This window comes from Haliotis rufescens, unplaced genomic scaffold, assembly GCF_023055435.1.
Source record: "Haliotis rufescens isolate VD_foot unplaced genomic scaffold, xgHalRufe1.0.p SCAF_12, whole genome shotgun sequence".
Taxonomy (NCBI): domain Eukaryota; kingdom Metazoa; phylum Mollusca; class Gastropoda; order Lepetellida; family Haliotidae; genus Haliotis; species Haliotis rufescens.
In genome coordinates this window covers 37,446,620-37,463,128 of record NW_025963802.1, presented here as the reverse complement: position 1 = coordinate 37,463,128, position 16,509 = coordinate 37,446,620, and the positions used below count along the sequence as shown (strand labels likewise).

The window sequence follows — 16,509 nt, the reverse complement described above, 5'->3', positions numbered from 1 at the left end:
TGTGGGTGTGCTGCCACTGTGTCCATTGTCTCCTTTCATGTTTACAGGCTTCCCCAAAAACTTAACCGAGCTCCAATCTAAAGTGAGTGAACTGCCAACAAAATTGGCCGCGGGAGTAGGGGAGGTAACACAGAAGTGTGTAGTGCAGTGATCCGTGCAATGTAAGTGATCTGTTGTGGAACCACGCATACACATATCCGTCTGTAATCTGTCATACTGCCATCCTAGCGTGTCCTTCTGTCAGTCCAATGTTGGTCAGTCTGGTCACAGACTGGTCAGCTGTGCATGTGTGTGTGTATGTCGTAGGCTAGCTTTAGCTGTTCGCTGTTGTTTTAGCACCCTTTAGTGTTGTTTCTGAAGTGAGTCCTGTTCGCACATTTCAAGTGGATTCTGCGTCACAGGGCGTGTCCTTTGTTTTATTTAGTGCTGTTTGTACGATAATGCCACAATCATATAGCTGGAATATTGCTGCGTGTGGCGTTAAACAACAAAACAAAACAACAAAATGTACACTAATAACTATTGAAAGAACATGTTTTCAGGAAAGCAGCATGTTAAATATTTGAATTTTTTGCAGTGTGCAATGTATACATATATCAATATTATAACGACATTTGGAAGTGTCAGAGAACGCAAGCTCTTGATACATGATCCAAGGGAAATAACTCTTGTTTAAATTCAAGTTTTTCTGTATTTTTGCACAGTCTTAAATTTCTTCCCGTTCTTATTTTATACCATAGTCAGGAAGAAGATAAGGCAGGAAAATGAATTAAGATTTCATCTTAATCAATGTAATATCATTATTCATCTTCATAATTATTCATATTATTAACATCACAAAAATATATTGAACCATGAGTATAGTGTTCACAAGGGAATGGTTTAATGGTGCTAAGAAGATAATCTGATATATTAATCATTATCAATATCACACATAGTTAAACCTAAGAATAACCATAATAATATTTCATATTTGATAATGGAGGATGTTAGGATATAGTGCGAAGAGAGAAAAGGACGGAATTCTTGCTAATACTCCAATACATCCCTTGTAAGCCCATATTCCTGTATAAGCCCCCTAAAGGGCCTGGGTTACAATTGGTCCCCATCAGTCTTTGCTTGATGTAAGAGGCTACTGAATCTATCATGTAGTAAGACTCAGTGACCTTTTTGTATCACATGGGACATTGTTCCTGGGACATTGTATCAATCACTGGATTGTCTGGTCCTGACTTAACTATTTTCAGGCGAGCCATTTTGCTGGAATATTGCAGAGTGTGGCTGAAACCCCCCCCCAAAATCAAATCTTGTAGAAGAATATATTATTCCAGATTGTAATAAATGGGGTCTGATATTAGTGTATTTATTCCTTTTTGTGGTGTGTAAAACATTTCGCCATTCTTTCCGGGACCAAACAGCTTATGCCACTGTCTTCCTTCTGTTATTTTGTGTTCTCCATACACACAAGACTTCATCTCTTGTTGTTCGCTAAGTCGTCTCATATTTTGCTTCAGCTGTCCCACACTGCACAGGGTTCCAAACTTGAAAACTATTCAGACATATGTAATTAAGATTCAACCAAATAATCGGTAATAGAATAAATGCTCTGGAGACCCCAGACTGTATGTCCCATATTGTGCCATGTATGCCTGGTGAAACTGCTGGGAAAATGGCTGATCATCTAAACTAGAACAGTGTGACAGGAACAAATCAAAGCAGGTGTAGGAGATGTAACTGTGTAGAGCTTGACTTCCAGTTTTCAAAGAATTTTGTGAAAAGCAGCCACTAATGTAGAGATACTTGTTAAAGCTGCTGATAAGGTTAGGTTGATCCAGGAAAGTCAAACACTTAATTAATTAATGGCCCCTATGCTCCTCCATCCCCTTCCCTCTGGATCTGACAGTGGTAATGGCCCCTATGCTCCTCCATCCCTCCCCTCTGGATCTGACAGTGGTAATGGCCCCTATGCTCCTCCATCCCTCCCCTCTGGATCTGACAGTGGTAATGGCCCCTATGCTCCTCCATCTCATTCCCTTGGACCTGACAGTGGTAATGGCCCCTATGCTCCTCCATCCCTCCCCTCTGGATCTGACAGTGGTAATGGCCCCTATGCTCCTCCATCCCTCCCCTCTGGATCTGACAGTGGTAATGGCCCCTATGCTCCTCCATCCCTCCCCTCCGGATCTGACAGTGGTAATGGCCCCTATGCTCCTCCATCTCCTTCAGTCTGCATCTGACAGTGGTAATGGCCCCTATGCTCCTCCATCTCCTTCAGTCTGCATCTGACAGTGGTAATGGCCCCTATGCTCCTCCATCCCTCCCCTCTGGATCTAACAGTGGTAATGGCCCCTATGCTCCTCCATCGCCTTCCCTCCGGATCTGACAATGGTAATGGCTCCTATTTTCCTGCAGGGACAAGCATTATATCCAATAACATTCAAAAAAGAATTAACCTTGCCATATGACTATGCCCTCCAGGAATAGTGTGACATTCTTCCAGTGTGGAATAAAAGTTTTTCAAAGAAATGCAATAGATATTAACTCTGAAGAAATATTAAATAATGTGTGCTTTTAATTTTGCTCCAACTTAGCTTACATTTCTGAGAATTAAACCTGCACAGTTGCTCTTCCAACAGATATTTTCAATTTCTATCAAAACACTAGGCCACAATCAAATTATTTTTAGATTTTCATCAAAATTGTCAAAAATGTTGGGCAGGAGAATTTTGTTTGTATCCTAGGCATCCCTTAACAACTGATATGTGTCACATGAAACAAGAATATTTGGAAGAACAACATATATGTTGCATTTCAAGTAAACAATATTAGGATTCAAAACGACCGAAAATAATTGATTATACGCTGAAACAGATTCCATTTGGGCATAAAAGGCCAAAAATAATAAAATTATATGAATGGATCACTGAAAATCAGTGACGACACCAGGTGTTCGCGTAACACATGAAGCACTTCCCCACATGTCCAAACTTTGGGACATTCAACTGATGCTAGGGACTTGTTTGGACGCAAGACAGCATGGATGAAAATGTAATTATTAATTTAGTCTGGCCTTATATGTAGCTTGCATTTCATATGTTTCTCATCAAGGTCTATGCACCTGCTAAACATGTTACTTATATTATTCACATATTGTTAATCATACATTAAATAGCATTGCCTGAGTGTATGAAGTACACAAATAGTGGATGTTTATATATATATATAAAACTGGACATGGGTGTCAGTCAGTTTTCGACTTTGAATTGTACTAAGATGATTTCAGGTGTTCACAAAGAGCGATACTTTGTAGTATATGCAGTTACATCTTAGTAAAAGTCCAACATCATGTCATTATTCAGTCCCCTTAAAGAATATAAAAATAAAGTTTTCATAATTTATTTAAACTGAGAATGAGTTCTAAAGTTTAAGAAATCTGAAATCAGGGCCCTGTCCCACAAAGCAGTCTTTGTGCTGCAACAGTCGTAAGTTTATGTTAAAGTATATGAGATAGGATCATCTTAGTACTTCGACAGTCGTAAGTCTATGTTAAAGTATATGAGTTACAATCGTCTTAGTACTACGACAGTCAAAAGACTATGTTAAAGTGTGGGAATTACGATCATCTTAGTACTACGAAAGTCGTAAGTCTATGTTAAAGTATATGAGTTACGATCATCTTAGTACTATGACAGTCATAAGACTATGTTAAAGTATGGGACTTACGATCATCTTAGTACTACGACAGTCGTAAATCTGTGTTAAAGTATGGGAGATACAATCAACTTAGCGCTAAGATCACTTTGTGGAACGGGGCACTGTTAACTAATTTTACAATTGACCTCCATATAAATATGCTTCCAACATGTCTGTAAGGTTGTCATGACAACACCTCAATTTGACAAGTATTTTGGTGAATATCAAATCAAACGGTATCACAGCCAAATGTGTTTTAGGTGCTTTGTTATGCATTTGTTAGTTTTATGGCAGGGTTTAGAGGTAGGTGTCACTTTATGAATTGTTTCCAAATGCAAAAATATTTATGCAGGAATTCTGTAAATAGACTTAGAGATGTAGAGAAATAACAAGTGTTGTAGTTTGGCTTTCATTGTTATCTCTCTTCCTTGACATATATCTACATATTTATATGTATCATTTAACATGGTAAGTGCTAAAAGAGAAGGGTAAAACAGTTAAACTATTATTGCCATTACAATGACATCATAATTTTTAATTTAGATAAAACTGCAAATTTGAAACATGAATGACATTAATTTATTTTATTATTCATATTTATTATATCAATCATATATGATTTGCCTTTGTCATTAAATTTCAATGAAAGGTGCATTTCTCTCGCCAAGCAGTAAGATATATTGATATGTGTCATAATGAATATGCTCATTACTAGGTTTTCAGTATATATAGATTAGTGACTGTGCCAAAGTCTAGCTCCGACAAGCATTACTAGTATATGTGTAGTGTATAGACAAAGCATTATTTATTTCATCGACAATACTTCATGGCCTTATATACACAACATTCCTCCATCAACCATCAAAATATACTGAACAATAAAGATAAGTATCATGAGTATTTTGGGGGATATTTTTTTGTAACGAAAACCGAGCACACAACTTCATAAAATAATCCCTCAAAGGTTTCATTATCCTTAACTTTCTTTGTTCAGTATATACAAACCATGTGCGATGAAGTGCTTTTTCGACCAAGTAATCAAACCACAACCTGCTTTCTACATGGGGATGTCAAATTGGTCTGGCCAGTCAACACTCATGGTTAAGAACAAAATGGCAGCTCCCATGCTGAGTGAGGTAACAGAATATTTGCTTCTCTGATTCTAACAGAAAGTGGATGTATTAACATGACTGTCTGCAATGACAGATGTCCTTTAATGCATTAGAACCAGCTGAGGAAAATCTCTTTATTTCCAAGATTCCTTGCCAGGTTTGTTAAAATATCTATATCATTACACCTCTTGCTTTGCAACCATCAGCTCTACACATTGCTTCAATGTGAGGCAATATGGAAGAGCATGCAAAAGGTCCCTGCAAGGAGTATGGCTTATTTGACTCCGATGACCTGTGCAACAGCTCTTTTCATTGGCTGAATAAAAAGACACTGGGACTCTGCCATATATATTCATGGGTGACAGGAATATAGTGTTTACAAGCCCATGAAGTACTGGTGTTGTATTAATTTCTACGCATGTTACTATTCCCAAGACTGATTGAAAAAAATGAGATCTGACATGAATGTATATATTTTTGTAAATTAATTGTAATTTAAATCTGAATCTTAAATGTGTACCAGTTATTCATTCATGCAATGTGAAGTAGTGTCAGATTGTATCAGAAGTTTCACCATAATTTGAACATTACTTGTTCATGTACATACACAGATATTTATTAAATAGTTCATATCAGAAATGTTGGAATCTAAAATGTGTTTCAAGATGTCAGTGAAAACTTGTCTTGCGAAGAAGACTATTGTCCTGTAAAACAATTGATTTTGGATAAAATATTCTATCAGTTTGGGACCATAAGAACACTATGTTTATAGCAGTGATGTGTCTATATCGTAAAATATGGATTTGTCCAAATGGTTGTATGTTTATATGATTACACTGATTCATAATCTCACGTATCACAAAACTGATCACGTGATCCATAACTTTCTTCCACAATGATTGTTATAGAGTAGGGATGTCATTGATTGGAAAGTTTCGTAACGATATATTAACTCAAAAGTATTATGATATATTGATATATATCGATAAATAACAAAACAAGTTATTCTTCATGTTTATGGGTAAAAAACTCTAGATCTGCAATGAATCAACTGCTAAGTATGAGCTAGGCTGATCAATGTAATGTTTAAAATTGAATTTTCTGCCTTCTCATAGTACATCTTAACCATAGTAATCTTGTAAATGTAAATTTTTCAGTGGCAGTGAGTTATTAATTAAGTATCGATATTCATAAATTTGTATCGATACAGTATCAATAAAAATCTTATCGATATTGTGATATACATGACATCCCTTCTATGGTGTTTTACATTTTCTTGTTACCATGACAACAAATTGTACTTATGATTTTTCATTTAACTTTACAGGTTTAGTCAGCCTTAGTCCCATTATGCAAGAGAAGGCATTTGGAAGATGTAGCATTAACATTCTGTTGGTACTGTGTATAGTATCTAGTAGCAACAGTTGCTTGGATACTGACAGACAGTCAGTTCTGATTGGTTAATGATGGAAACAAGATTGGCAGCATATCATGTTTTGCTTCATCCAATCAGGATGGAGACAGATCGGCATGGTAACGATAGACGATGAAGGATAGACCATTTATGTTGCCTTTGTTTCACCAGCGTTTGTTGACAGCATATATTATTTATGTTACCTCTCATGGTTGGGTCCATGTATGGATAGGTCACAATCTCCATGGTTGTATTTGCGGAGTGTTTGGCAATTATTCCACTGGCTGCTATGTTGAAGTTTTTTTCAGTCACTTTAATGAGTTGATATTTTTCTCTCAAGCCTTCAGGATGATTTGGGAATCAGTTAACTGTCACATTATTAATCTGGAGATAATAAATCAATTATTTTTTCAAAAATTTTAATTGTATGGTTAATTTTAAAAATTACATTATTGATAATTATTGAAATATTTTTGCAGGCTTCATGGTTTGATATAAGAATAAAGAATTTTGCAGTTGTGAAAATGTAAGTTAGATTTGGAAAACATCTTGGTATTTTTAGCTACCTCGTTTATTCATTGACATTTATAAGAATCAACTTACAGGCAATATTTTAAGATGCATAATTTTTCTATTATTTTGATGATTCAAGTCAGGGATAAAAACCAGAAAAATCAAGTTAGACATAAACAATATGAAAAGTAATGTGATACCTCTCCATCAGTGTTGTGACCTAATTGGTACAGGGAGTACCGGAGATTCGTAACTTAAGAATTAACAGATCATCACCTGTGAATACCCAAAATGGCACAGAAAACTTGCATCTCAGGCTACTGAATACAGATCACATCCAAATATTGGATTCTTTGTATTTGTTGAGAATTCTAATTATATCCTAAAAGTTACCATTCCACTTAAATTCATCTAATCTCTGTGATTGATGAGAATTCCTATGATCTCGGTATGGTTTGTCAAGTTTTTTTATTGCTTCGTGACATTTGCCATGACATTCAGTTTAAGTATTACATTTGTATTATGACAGAAAATCTGCATTGTCGGCAATAATATGTTCAGGTCATCAAATCGTTTATTTCTTGTTATGCTATTTTATACAAAAAAGTACTTTCATTTTCTTTTCTTTTTATTGTATGTAAATATATTTCTATGTCATTCCAAGTACTTAGTCATATTATCTGATATCTTCCTTATGTTTTGTTATTTATTAATTTTATTTTAATCCAAATTGTTTAACAAGCTCAATTTCATTCAATCTGTTTCTGTATTGGTCATCCTTTTATCTGTTTTGTCAACCTATGTTCTTCAATGCATCAAAAGATGTAGTTAATATTTATAATACATTTATCTAAAAAATTATCTCAACACACTAGGTCCTACAGCACTTATACATATATTCACATCACAAAATTCCAGTTATCTCCCTTGGGTTTTCATTTGTTCACAGTTGCTCCTATACTATAACACTGAGGTGTGTTTTTTACCTGTGTTTGTTATGTAGTACTACTGAGTATGCCCTCATTCTCTTGTCACTCATGGGGCGGTCGGGTAGCCTAGTGGTTAAAGCGTTCGCTCGTCACGCCGAAGACCCGGGTTCGAATCCCGATATGGGTACAATGTGTGAAGCCCATTTCTGGTGTCCCCCGCCGTGATATTGCTGGAATATTGCTAAAAGCAGCATAAAACCATACTCACTCACTCACTCACTCGTCACTCATATCGGATGGTGCAATCACATGGACATTTACATGTTTAAGTTTCCTCATTGTATGACTTGTCATAGACAGTGTTATGTTATCATACCGATAACGGAACCGGTAACCAATGTTTGCTACACTGAGGAATTCTTCAGCTTCTAGACTAGCAATAGACATCATATATCTATCAAATTTATTCACCTTGCAAAGTATTTACACTCAACGTTGGGAACGAGGCATAGCGGAAAATCTCTGCCTACAGATCTTTCATATTCACAAATACTGCATGAACCAGTCAAGTACAGAAGGACTCTGAAAACACTTTTATTATACATATTTTCTTGAATATGTTCATTTAAGGTGTACACTACGTAAGTAGCCCTGTACGGAATTGGATGGTTTGTCAATAGGAAATTCTATATATCAAACGATCAGTGGTGAGCACCAGACAATGCTCAGTTGTTTTGAGAATGAGAGTTAAGGAGACTTGCCATGTTACTGCCTGATCTGGAAGTAGTGTTAGGAAAGAAGGTCGGATTTAGTCTAAACCTCTCTATAAACTAGGTATGATTTCAATTATATCCTAATCATTTTAAAGTATAGAGCTTCATAAGAATCTTGCCAAGGTTATAACATTTGCTTCTCATATGTAGCATATTTAACATCATTGGAGCTGTATAGCAGTGATGCAGATGTTGTTGTGATGGACATGAGGTACCCAGTAATATGGACGATTATACAGGAGTTGTCAAGAAAAACAACTCCAGCCTTTTCACAGAGGAAGGCACAATTATCAAATCAAATGACATCCATTTATGTCCTAAGATTGATCGTAGTGTTAGGGTGTGACGCCATGGCCCTTCCGACAATCTGTCTGCTATGTTTTTCTTGTGATATTTCTACTTAATGTTCCAGGTCTCATATGTACGCCATGGACTCTGTATTGTGAGTTGCCATGGAAACACGGCACTTCACATTTAGTAGAATAGCATTATTCTGAGGCTGTTCTCTCGCTGGACTTGCCTAAAACGCTCCTGTCTTCACTTGGGACAACAGTGAAAATCACTGACTAGGATTTAATACATCCTGAATAGTTTTTTAAGAATTGTTTTCTGTAAATTATTCAGCTCTTGTATTAATACCAGCATGTAACTACATGATATAGGACAGGGTATTCGGTTATCTCTATAGTATGCTCAATTAAATAAGAATGTGTTTGGAATATATGCTATATTATCCTGAAATCATTTTCTATAATTTCATTTTCATGTGATTACTAATAAAGGTCATCCACATAACTGAATCAGAAATATGTTCTTGAGGTCATATTTCATTTTTGCTGAAACTACTGGGTAAGTGAAAGGTTTTCTTAATGAACGTTTCTAATTGATTGATACCTTCACTGGGTGTGCAGGCCGTGGACAGTTTGGCAAGCCAGTGAGAGAAGCCATCTTTTATCTCCTCAAATTGTACCGAGACCATCATGGCTATGTTGTAGACATATTGTGGCATGTACAGAGTTATTGTTGCATTTTCTTTTACTTAGTCCAAGACAATGTTGACCAGAAATAAAGTTATAAATATAGAATGTTCCCAGTGTATTGTTTTTAATTTTTTGGAGTGAGTGAGTGAGTTGGGTTTAACACCGCTTTTAACAGTATTCCAGTTATATCACAGCGTGTCAGATTAATGTGGGAGGAAAGCCCGAAGTGATGCAGGTCTCTGATGGTTACCACTTCAGTGAAACCGCACGGGAATGGTGCTGACAAACCAAAAAACATAATTAGGGTGAACCGGGATTCGAGCCCGCGATCATAGGTTTCTGGCGTGCCCAAGGGACGCAATTCTGCACAGCGAATCACGGCCCCGTAGACGACTGGGCCTCCCGTGCCCCCCTAGAGTGAGTGAATGTTGGGTAGTGCCACATTCGCAATAGTTCAACTTCACTGGGACTGCTTTTTCAGAAGGTATGGCAATCCAATGGTCGCTGAACAATGCTCCGGGCAGAATGGTTGTTGTTGGAAACAACAAGAAAGGCTTTTCTGATCACAGTGACACAAACCCACGATGTGGAATCTTAGCTCATGCTTTCAATCATTGGACCGCCTCCATGGTCTCATGATATAGCGTTTCGGGGTTCGATCCCCGGCCACATCATAAGACATTAAAAGATGGTACTTGTTGTTACCCTGTCTGGCGCTCGGCATTAAGGGGCTAAAACAAGGACTGGTCAGCTCGAAGACAGTATACTGTGTCTGAGTGGGGTATTCATGTTCAACTGCGGTATCTCAGTGGGCTAGTACTATAAATTGGCATCAGTCCGGACTAGTACAAGCAGAGACACACGCACACGCACACGCACACGCACACGCACACACACACGTGCATGCATGTTGCTATATAAGTGCAATTATCTTGGACGCGACGTTAAACCCCATTTCACCTCACCTTTCAATCATTGGTTTGTCTGGTCCAGGCACAATGGTTAGATACCCAAGAAGAACCATGTTAGAATTGGTCTTCAGCAACAGATGCTTGTCGTAAGAGGACACTGACGGATGGATTGGGTGGTCAGGCTGGCTGACTTGGTTGATGCATGTCAATATGTCGCAAAGGTGTAGATCAACGAGACTCACTAGCTGACATTCTATCACGGTAGGGGACACCAGAAACTGGTTTAACATGAATACCCCACTCAGATACTGACTCCGAGCCGACCAAGTTAAGTTTTAGCCCCTTAATGCCTAGCTCCAAGCATGGTAACAACAAGTACTATCTTTTAACGTCTTGGTATGATGTGGCCTGGGATGGAACCACTGAAATTCCCTACGGGCGGATGTTTTACCACTAGACAACGGAGGTGGTCTATGGAAGAAGGTACATTCTTGTAAGTAAGTCATTTGTAAAACATATTGTTGGAGATAAAGCCATCATCTCCAGCGTTGACAGGTGTTTGTTCCAGTACAGCTACGATCATGTCGCCAGTGATACACACCTGAGATGCCAGCTGTGCAGGAAGAACAAATGCACACCTAATTCAACATGCAACTATTGCAAACAATATCAAAGCAAGACTTGGCCTACAAAATATGTCTTCTAGAAGTACTAGGTTGTCAGCCAAAGGTTAAAAAACATCTACTAGTACTTCCACTGCTAATAGTTAGTCAGTGTAGTTTTACGCTGCTTTTATCAATATTCCAGCAATATCACGGAGGGGGACAACAGAAATGGGCTTCACACATTGTGCCCATGTGGGGAATCAAACGCGGGCCCACCCCACTACCCGCCATTGCTATCAAAGATAGGGTGAAGAGGAAAGTGACCACCTGATTTACACACTATAGAGATACTTGTGTGTTCTGTTCTGCTTTTGAGAGATCTCAATGCCCATCCCACCCTCCCATATTGTCATAGGAGCAGGCGTACCTCTCTGATTTGAAAGAAGTCACTGACGTGCGTCCGCTCTGTCAACTGCAGTGGATCCTCTTGGCTTCAGAGAAGCAGCTGAGCTCCACCCGATGCCACATTCCACCTCAAACCAAATGACAGGGCATCATTTAGGAGTGACAATACACTCAGCCATGCTGATTCAGTGAGTTGAGAAGACAATAGAGCGTCATCAGGAGCCATCGTGGATCCAGTCTAACCACTCTCATTTTGAGGAAGATTGTGCAGCCAGCATGGAGATAGAAACTCCTCTCCACCAGTGAGTGAGTGAATATGGTTTTTATGCTGCTTTTAGCAATATTCCAGCAATATCACCGCGGGGGACATCAGAAATGGGCTTCACACATTGTTCCCATGTCGGGAATCGAACCCGGATCTTAGGCATGACGAGCGAACGCTTTAACCACTAGGCTACCCGACCGCCCCTCATCTCCACCAAGATATCAATGTAGCAGTAAAGTGGATGTCTTGTCACACAGTGAACAAACACATGCTACTGGGTTGAGGTCTTGAATGCCATGCCTTTTGTGTAATGAGATCAAAGATCTGAGACACCCCGAAACACATAATTACATTATAAATAATAGGTACATTACCATCAATGCTACATATATGTTCGTAGCATAGGCTTATCACAAGTTAGTTTTTTTGTTTGTTTGTTTCTTGTTTCACGTCGCTCTCAGCAATATTTGCTATATGATGGCGGTCTGTAAATAATCGAGTCTGGACCAGACAATCCAGTGAATGACATCCATGCAATTGGGATACGATGACATGCATCAACCAAGTCAGCGAGCCTGACCACCGGGTCCTGTTAGCATAGTCGCCTTTAATGGCAAGCATGGGTTGCTGAAGACCTATTCTACCCCAGATCTTCACGGGTCTTTAATATACTCAACAACAAAAGTTCCTGTGACACCAATATTTTAGTATATTGTTCAAACAAGTAAAGCTTGGTTTTCAATATTGTATTATATTAAATTTGAGCAAAATAAGCCTCAGTACCCTGCTATGCGGCCCGGGACGTGCCTTCTGTTGATGGGGGAGTATGTAGCAGGGCGTGGAGTCATCCCACAGATGACATCCTTACCTTGTCAGCTTGCTGACGGGGTTAACTTCTTTGGTCATATGGACAAGGAATCCGACCTCGGATCAGAAGGTCCGTGGTTCGAATCCCATTACGGGACTCGGACAAATGAGAGTCAAAAGCATGCAGTTTAACAATAGGTGTCAGCTTGGCCAATCAGCAAACAAAGCTTCTGGCAAAGGGACAGTTTGTAGGTAAAACAGGTCAGATACACATTGTTATAGCGGACTGAAACTAACAACTAGTTACATATATTGAACCGCAAATGAAACGTCACCCAAGTAACTATGCATAAAAAATGTTATCATTTAAATATTTGGGTATTTTTTGTTTCAAAAATTTAACATTATCTTGTCCGGAAATATGAAAGTAAAAAATATAAACCGATCGCCCTAACGCATCATGGTAACGGCCATGGTAACCCGATGCACGTGAGTTTCGTGCAATTTGAAATGCACATGCGTTCCCCCATTTCTTGCCCTATACAAATCCGTCCAGATTGGATAACATTCATTCGTTATTGAATTGCTACCACTTGCCAAGCGACACACCAGCGACACATAAGTGCGGACACCGTGCGTCGACGATTGACGAGCAGACACCTCCACTGTTACAGGCCACACCGAGGACCCATTCTGACACCACGTTATCTCCGGGACCGTCTTCAGTGGGCATCACAGCACCAGCATTGGCGCCACCAGCAGTGGAGAAGAGTCCTCTTCTCAGACGAGAGTCGTTACTGTATCTCAACAGCATATGGCAGAGAGAGAGTCTTGGGACGCCGTGGGGAACATTATGCGGATGCTTGTGTTGTGGGGTGGTCCGAGCATCATGGTGTGGGGTGGAATTGGTCTTGCACAGAGGGTCGGCCCTGTGGTCTTCCAGAACATCGATCCAGGGTCACAGCAGCTCGGTACATTGATCAAGTCTTGAGACCACATGCCATACCTCATTTGGCACGTCGCCGCAAACACGAGTTTCAGCATGATAACGCCCGTGTCCTCACTGCGAGAGCAGGAAGAGACTTCCTCCAGCAGAATGGCATCAGAACCATGCAGTGGCCTGCCCGCAGTCCCGATTTAAATCCCACTGAGCACCTGTGGGATGAGATTCAAAGACGGTTGAATGGCGTCGACCAAGGCCGAGAACTGCAGCTGAACTGCGTCCGGCGTTCCTCAGAGTGTGGGCTCACGTGCTTATGGCCTTCATCAACCGCCTCATCCATTCCTTCTATCGACGTTGCACGGCAGTCATCAATGCACATGGCGGATGCACTGACTTGTGATGCCATTTTTTCAGAGACTAGTGTTGTGTTTCACTTTAAGAACATTTGACACTTTAATTTCAACCTTGATGATCAGTTTTGACAAGTTTCATCTTTTTAATATGTCTCAAAGTATGTTAACAGTATTTGGACAAATAAGGTTTCTCATATATCTATCCATCGTGACGTTTCTTTTGCGGTTCAGTACAGCATCATTCTCCCAGACTACGTTGATATGCGTCAGCTTGTCAGCTTCATGTGGGAGGAAAACCCCACTCGAAACGGGATTTAGACGTTGACCACTTCACTGAAACCAACGAGATGGGTATTTTGCTGGGATTCGAACTTAATGTCTTCGGATCCTGACACACCTAAGAGACGCAACTCGTCACAGTTAAATGCGACGCCTTAAGCGACATAAGCACTCATGAGTGTAACAGATTGATAAGAAAATCAAAAGTATCGATTTCGAGTTCCGATAATTATCGATTATCGATAAACAAAAAATAGTACGGTATAACAAAAGTTGATAAGGAATGCCAGAAGCGAGGTTGGTATCTGTATGTGCTAACGTCTTTCTGCGAACGCGGGGTGACTGTTAGATTTAATGTCAAGTGTTACGTCGGTCACCCGTCGCACAAGTGAGTGAGTCGCGCATGGTCACATCCAGTTGAATAACAGTTGGTATAGATATTTGCCAGAGGGTTTCTAGCACCCAAACCCATGTATAACATTGTGGACCGTGTGGTCGCGAGCCCGGAGCATTATGACACAAACACAGGACAAAAGGCCGGATTTTACAACATTGACAACTACAATAGGAAATCCACACAATGCCCTCATTTGTGCATGTTTCGTGTGTATGTTTCGCGACATGAACTAACTTTGCGCGTTTATTTCATGTGGAACATATGATGATCGTTTATCGCTGTATGCACACTCACCTTTGTCATGAATGTTATGACCGGATTTTCAGAAATGTTCAAGTTGGTTGGTTGGTTTGTTGTTTAACGCCGCACTCAGCAATATTCCAGCTATATGACGGCGGTCTATAAATAATCGACTTTGGACCAGACAATCCAGTGATTAATATCATGAGCATCGATCCACGCAATTGGGATACGATGACATGCATCAACCCATCAGCGAGCCTGACCACCCGATCCCGTTAGTCACCTTTCACGACAAGCATAGTCACCTTTTACGGCAAGCATGGGTTGCTGAAGATCTATTCCACCCCGGATCTTCACGGGTCAGAAATGTTCAAGTATGAATTCAAGCTCTTATCAAATATATATATAGAGATTCGTGTTCATCGGTTTACGATGCAAACATTGAACAAAGTTAACCATGCTCAGGAAAGTGAATAAGATTTGTTATTGTGACAATTCCCCAATATAGAGAACAATTGACAAGAAAAAAGGGCGCCCATCTTTACCAAACAGGTTAGATCCGTGAAGATCCGGGGAAGAATAGGGATCGGGTGGTCAAGCTCGCTGACTTGGTTTATGCATGTCATCGATCTCAATTGCGTGGATCGATGCTCATGTTGTCAATCACTGGATTGTCTGGTCCAGACTCGATTACTTACAGACCGCCGTCATATAGCTGGAATATTGCTGAGTGCGGCGTTAAACAACAAACAAAGAAACCTCGGATTACACGTTCATTTCCTAACATGCATAAATTTGGGAAATACTGTCTCTTCGTGTGATGTCTGGTCTATATAAAACCATTCGGTAAAGTGTAACGGGATTACATTGGGTCTGGGCGATGACGAAGGTAGGTTCTTGTGCATGCTTCATGTGTAGTGTTTACCGTAGACTAACATAGTTTATTATAATCATTCTGCAGGGGAACGCATAAGTATCACGTGCAAAACGTCAACACCAGAGCATGATAAGTCCCGATTATCCGACGAAACAGATTCTTTTGGGCTTAAAAGGCAAGTTAGCGGTTAAATTTATATCGATGGATCACTGAAAACCAGTGATGACACCAGCCTATTAGAGCCGATAAGGGAATGAGAGTGGAATGGATGTGACTTTTATTTAATATGTCATGGGGTCTGCATGAGTGACGATGTTTAGATCCATTTGCTTAAAATATATACCTTGCTGTTAAACCACATTGGGTTCAATATTAAACTTGTTTTACATTCTCAAACTCAAAAACATTTTTTTTAAAGTGCAGATAATGTGTTTCACGAGGTGTCCATCAACTGAAAGTACTACGGGGGAATCAGTCTAAGCCGGACCCTTACTAATCCGCATCTCTGGTAATACCGGAGATTTATACGTTCATTTATCATCAACTGAAATCTGTCTAATCCTAATTTCCATTATTCCCGATTCCGGAATGAAGTTATTGGACAACGCACAAATGCATTATGAAACTCCCACGTTTATCAGAAGCACAACGCAACAACGCCATCGGCCGACTGCAAGCGGGTGAAACACAACAGCATGTGGCGCAGGTGATGGGTGTGACCAGATTGACCATCCCTAACTTGTGGAGACGTTACAACACCACAGGCAACGTTCGTGACAGGCCAAGGCCGGGACGACCTCGCATTACATCACCTGGTCAAGATCGCTACATCCGGGTACGACCGTTTCATCGCGGCGACATCAACAGCCTTACGAGTACCGGGACTGCGTCGAATTTCGGATCAGATTGTTCGAAATCGTCTGAGAGCAGCCGGTATTCTAGCCAGGAGACCTCCGTGAACGTCTGCTGTGGTGTCGTCAGAGAGTCACATTCCTCAAGCAAGATGGAGA

The 16,509-nt window shown here is 39.9% G+C and overlaps 2 protein-coding genes across 7 annotated transcripts in view; both read left to right on the top strand.

Annotated features, from left to right (window-relative positions):
- Positions 1 to 9,523, top strand: part of LOC124136565 (complexin-like) — a 305,393-nt gene extending 295,870 nt beyond the window's left edge. For all 6 annotated transcript variants that reach the window (XM_048393591.1, XM_046502508.2, XM_046502510.2 and 3 more), the window contains 2 exons: positions 48 to 161; positions 6,133 to 9,523. In XM_048393591.1, the coding sequence (XP_048249548.1) occupies positions 48 to 151 (104 nt within the window). In that variant the 3' untranslated portion in view covers positions 152 to 161; positions 6,133 to 9,523. The remainder of the gene's footprint in view (positions 1 to 47; positions 162 to 6,132) is intronic.
- Positions 1,869 to 2,237, top strand: LOC125378289 (anther-specific protein SF18-like). The gene has a single exon (XM_048393754.1). It carries the CDS (start codon positions 1,869 to 1,871, stop codon positions 2,235 to 2,237), a length of 369 nt encoding a protein of 122 aa, XP_048249711.1.
- Positions 9,524 to 16,509: the final 6,986 nt, after the last annotated feature.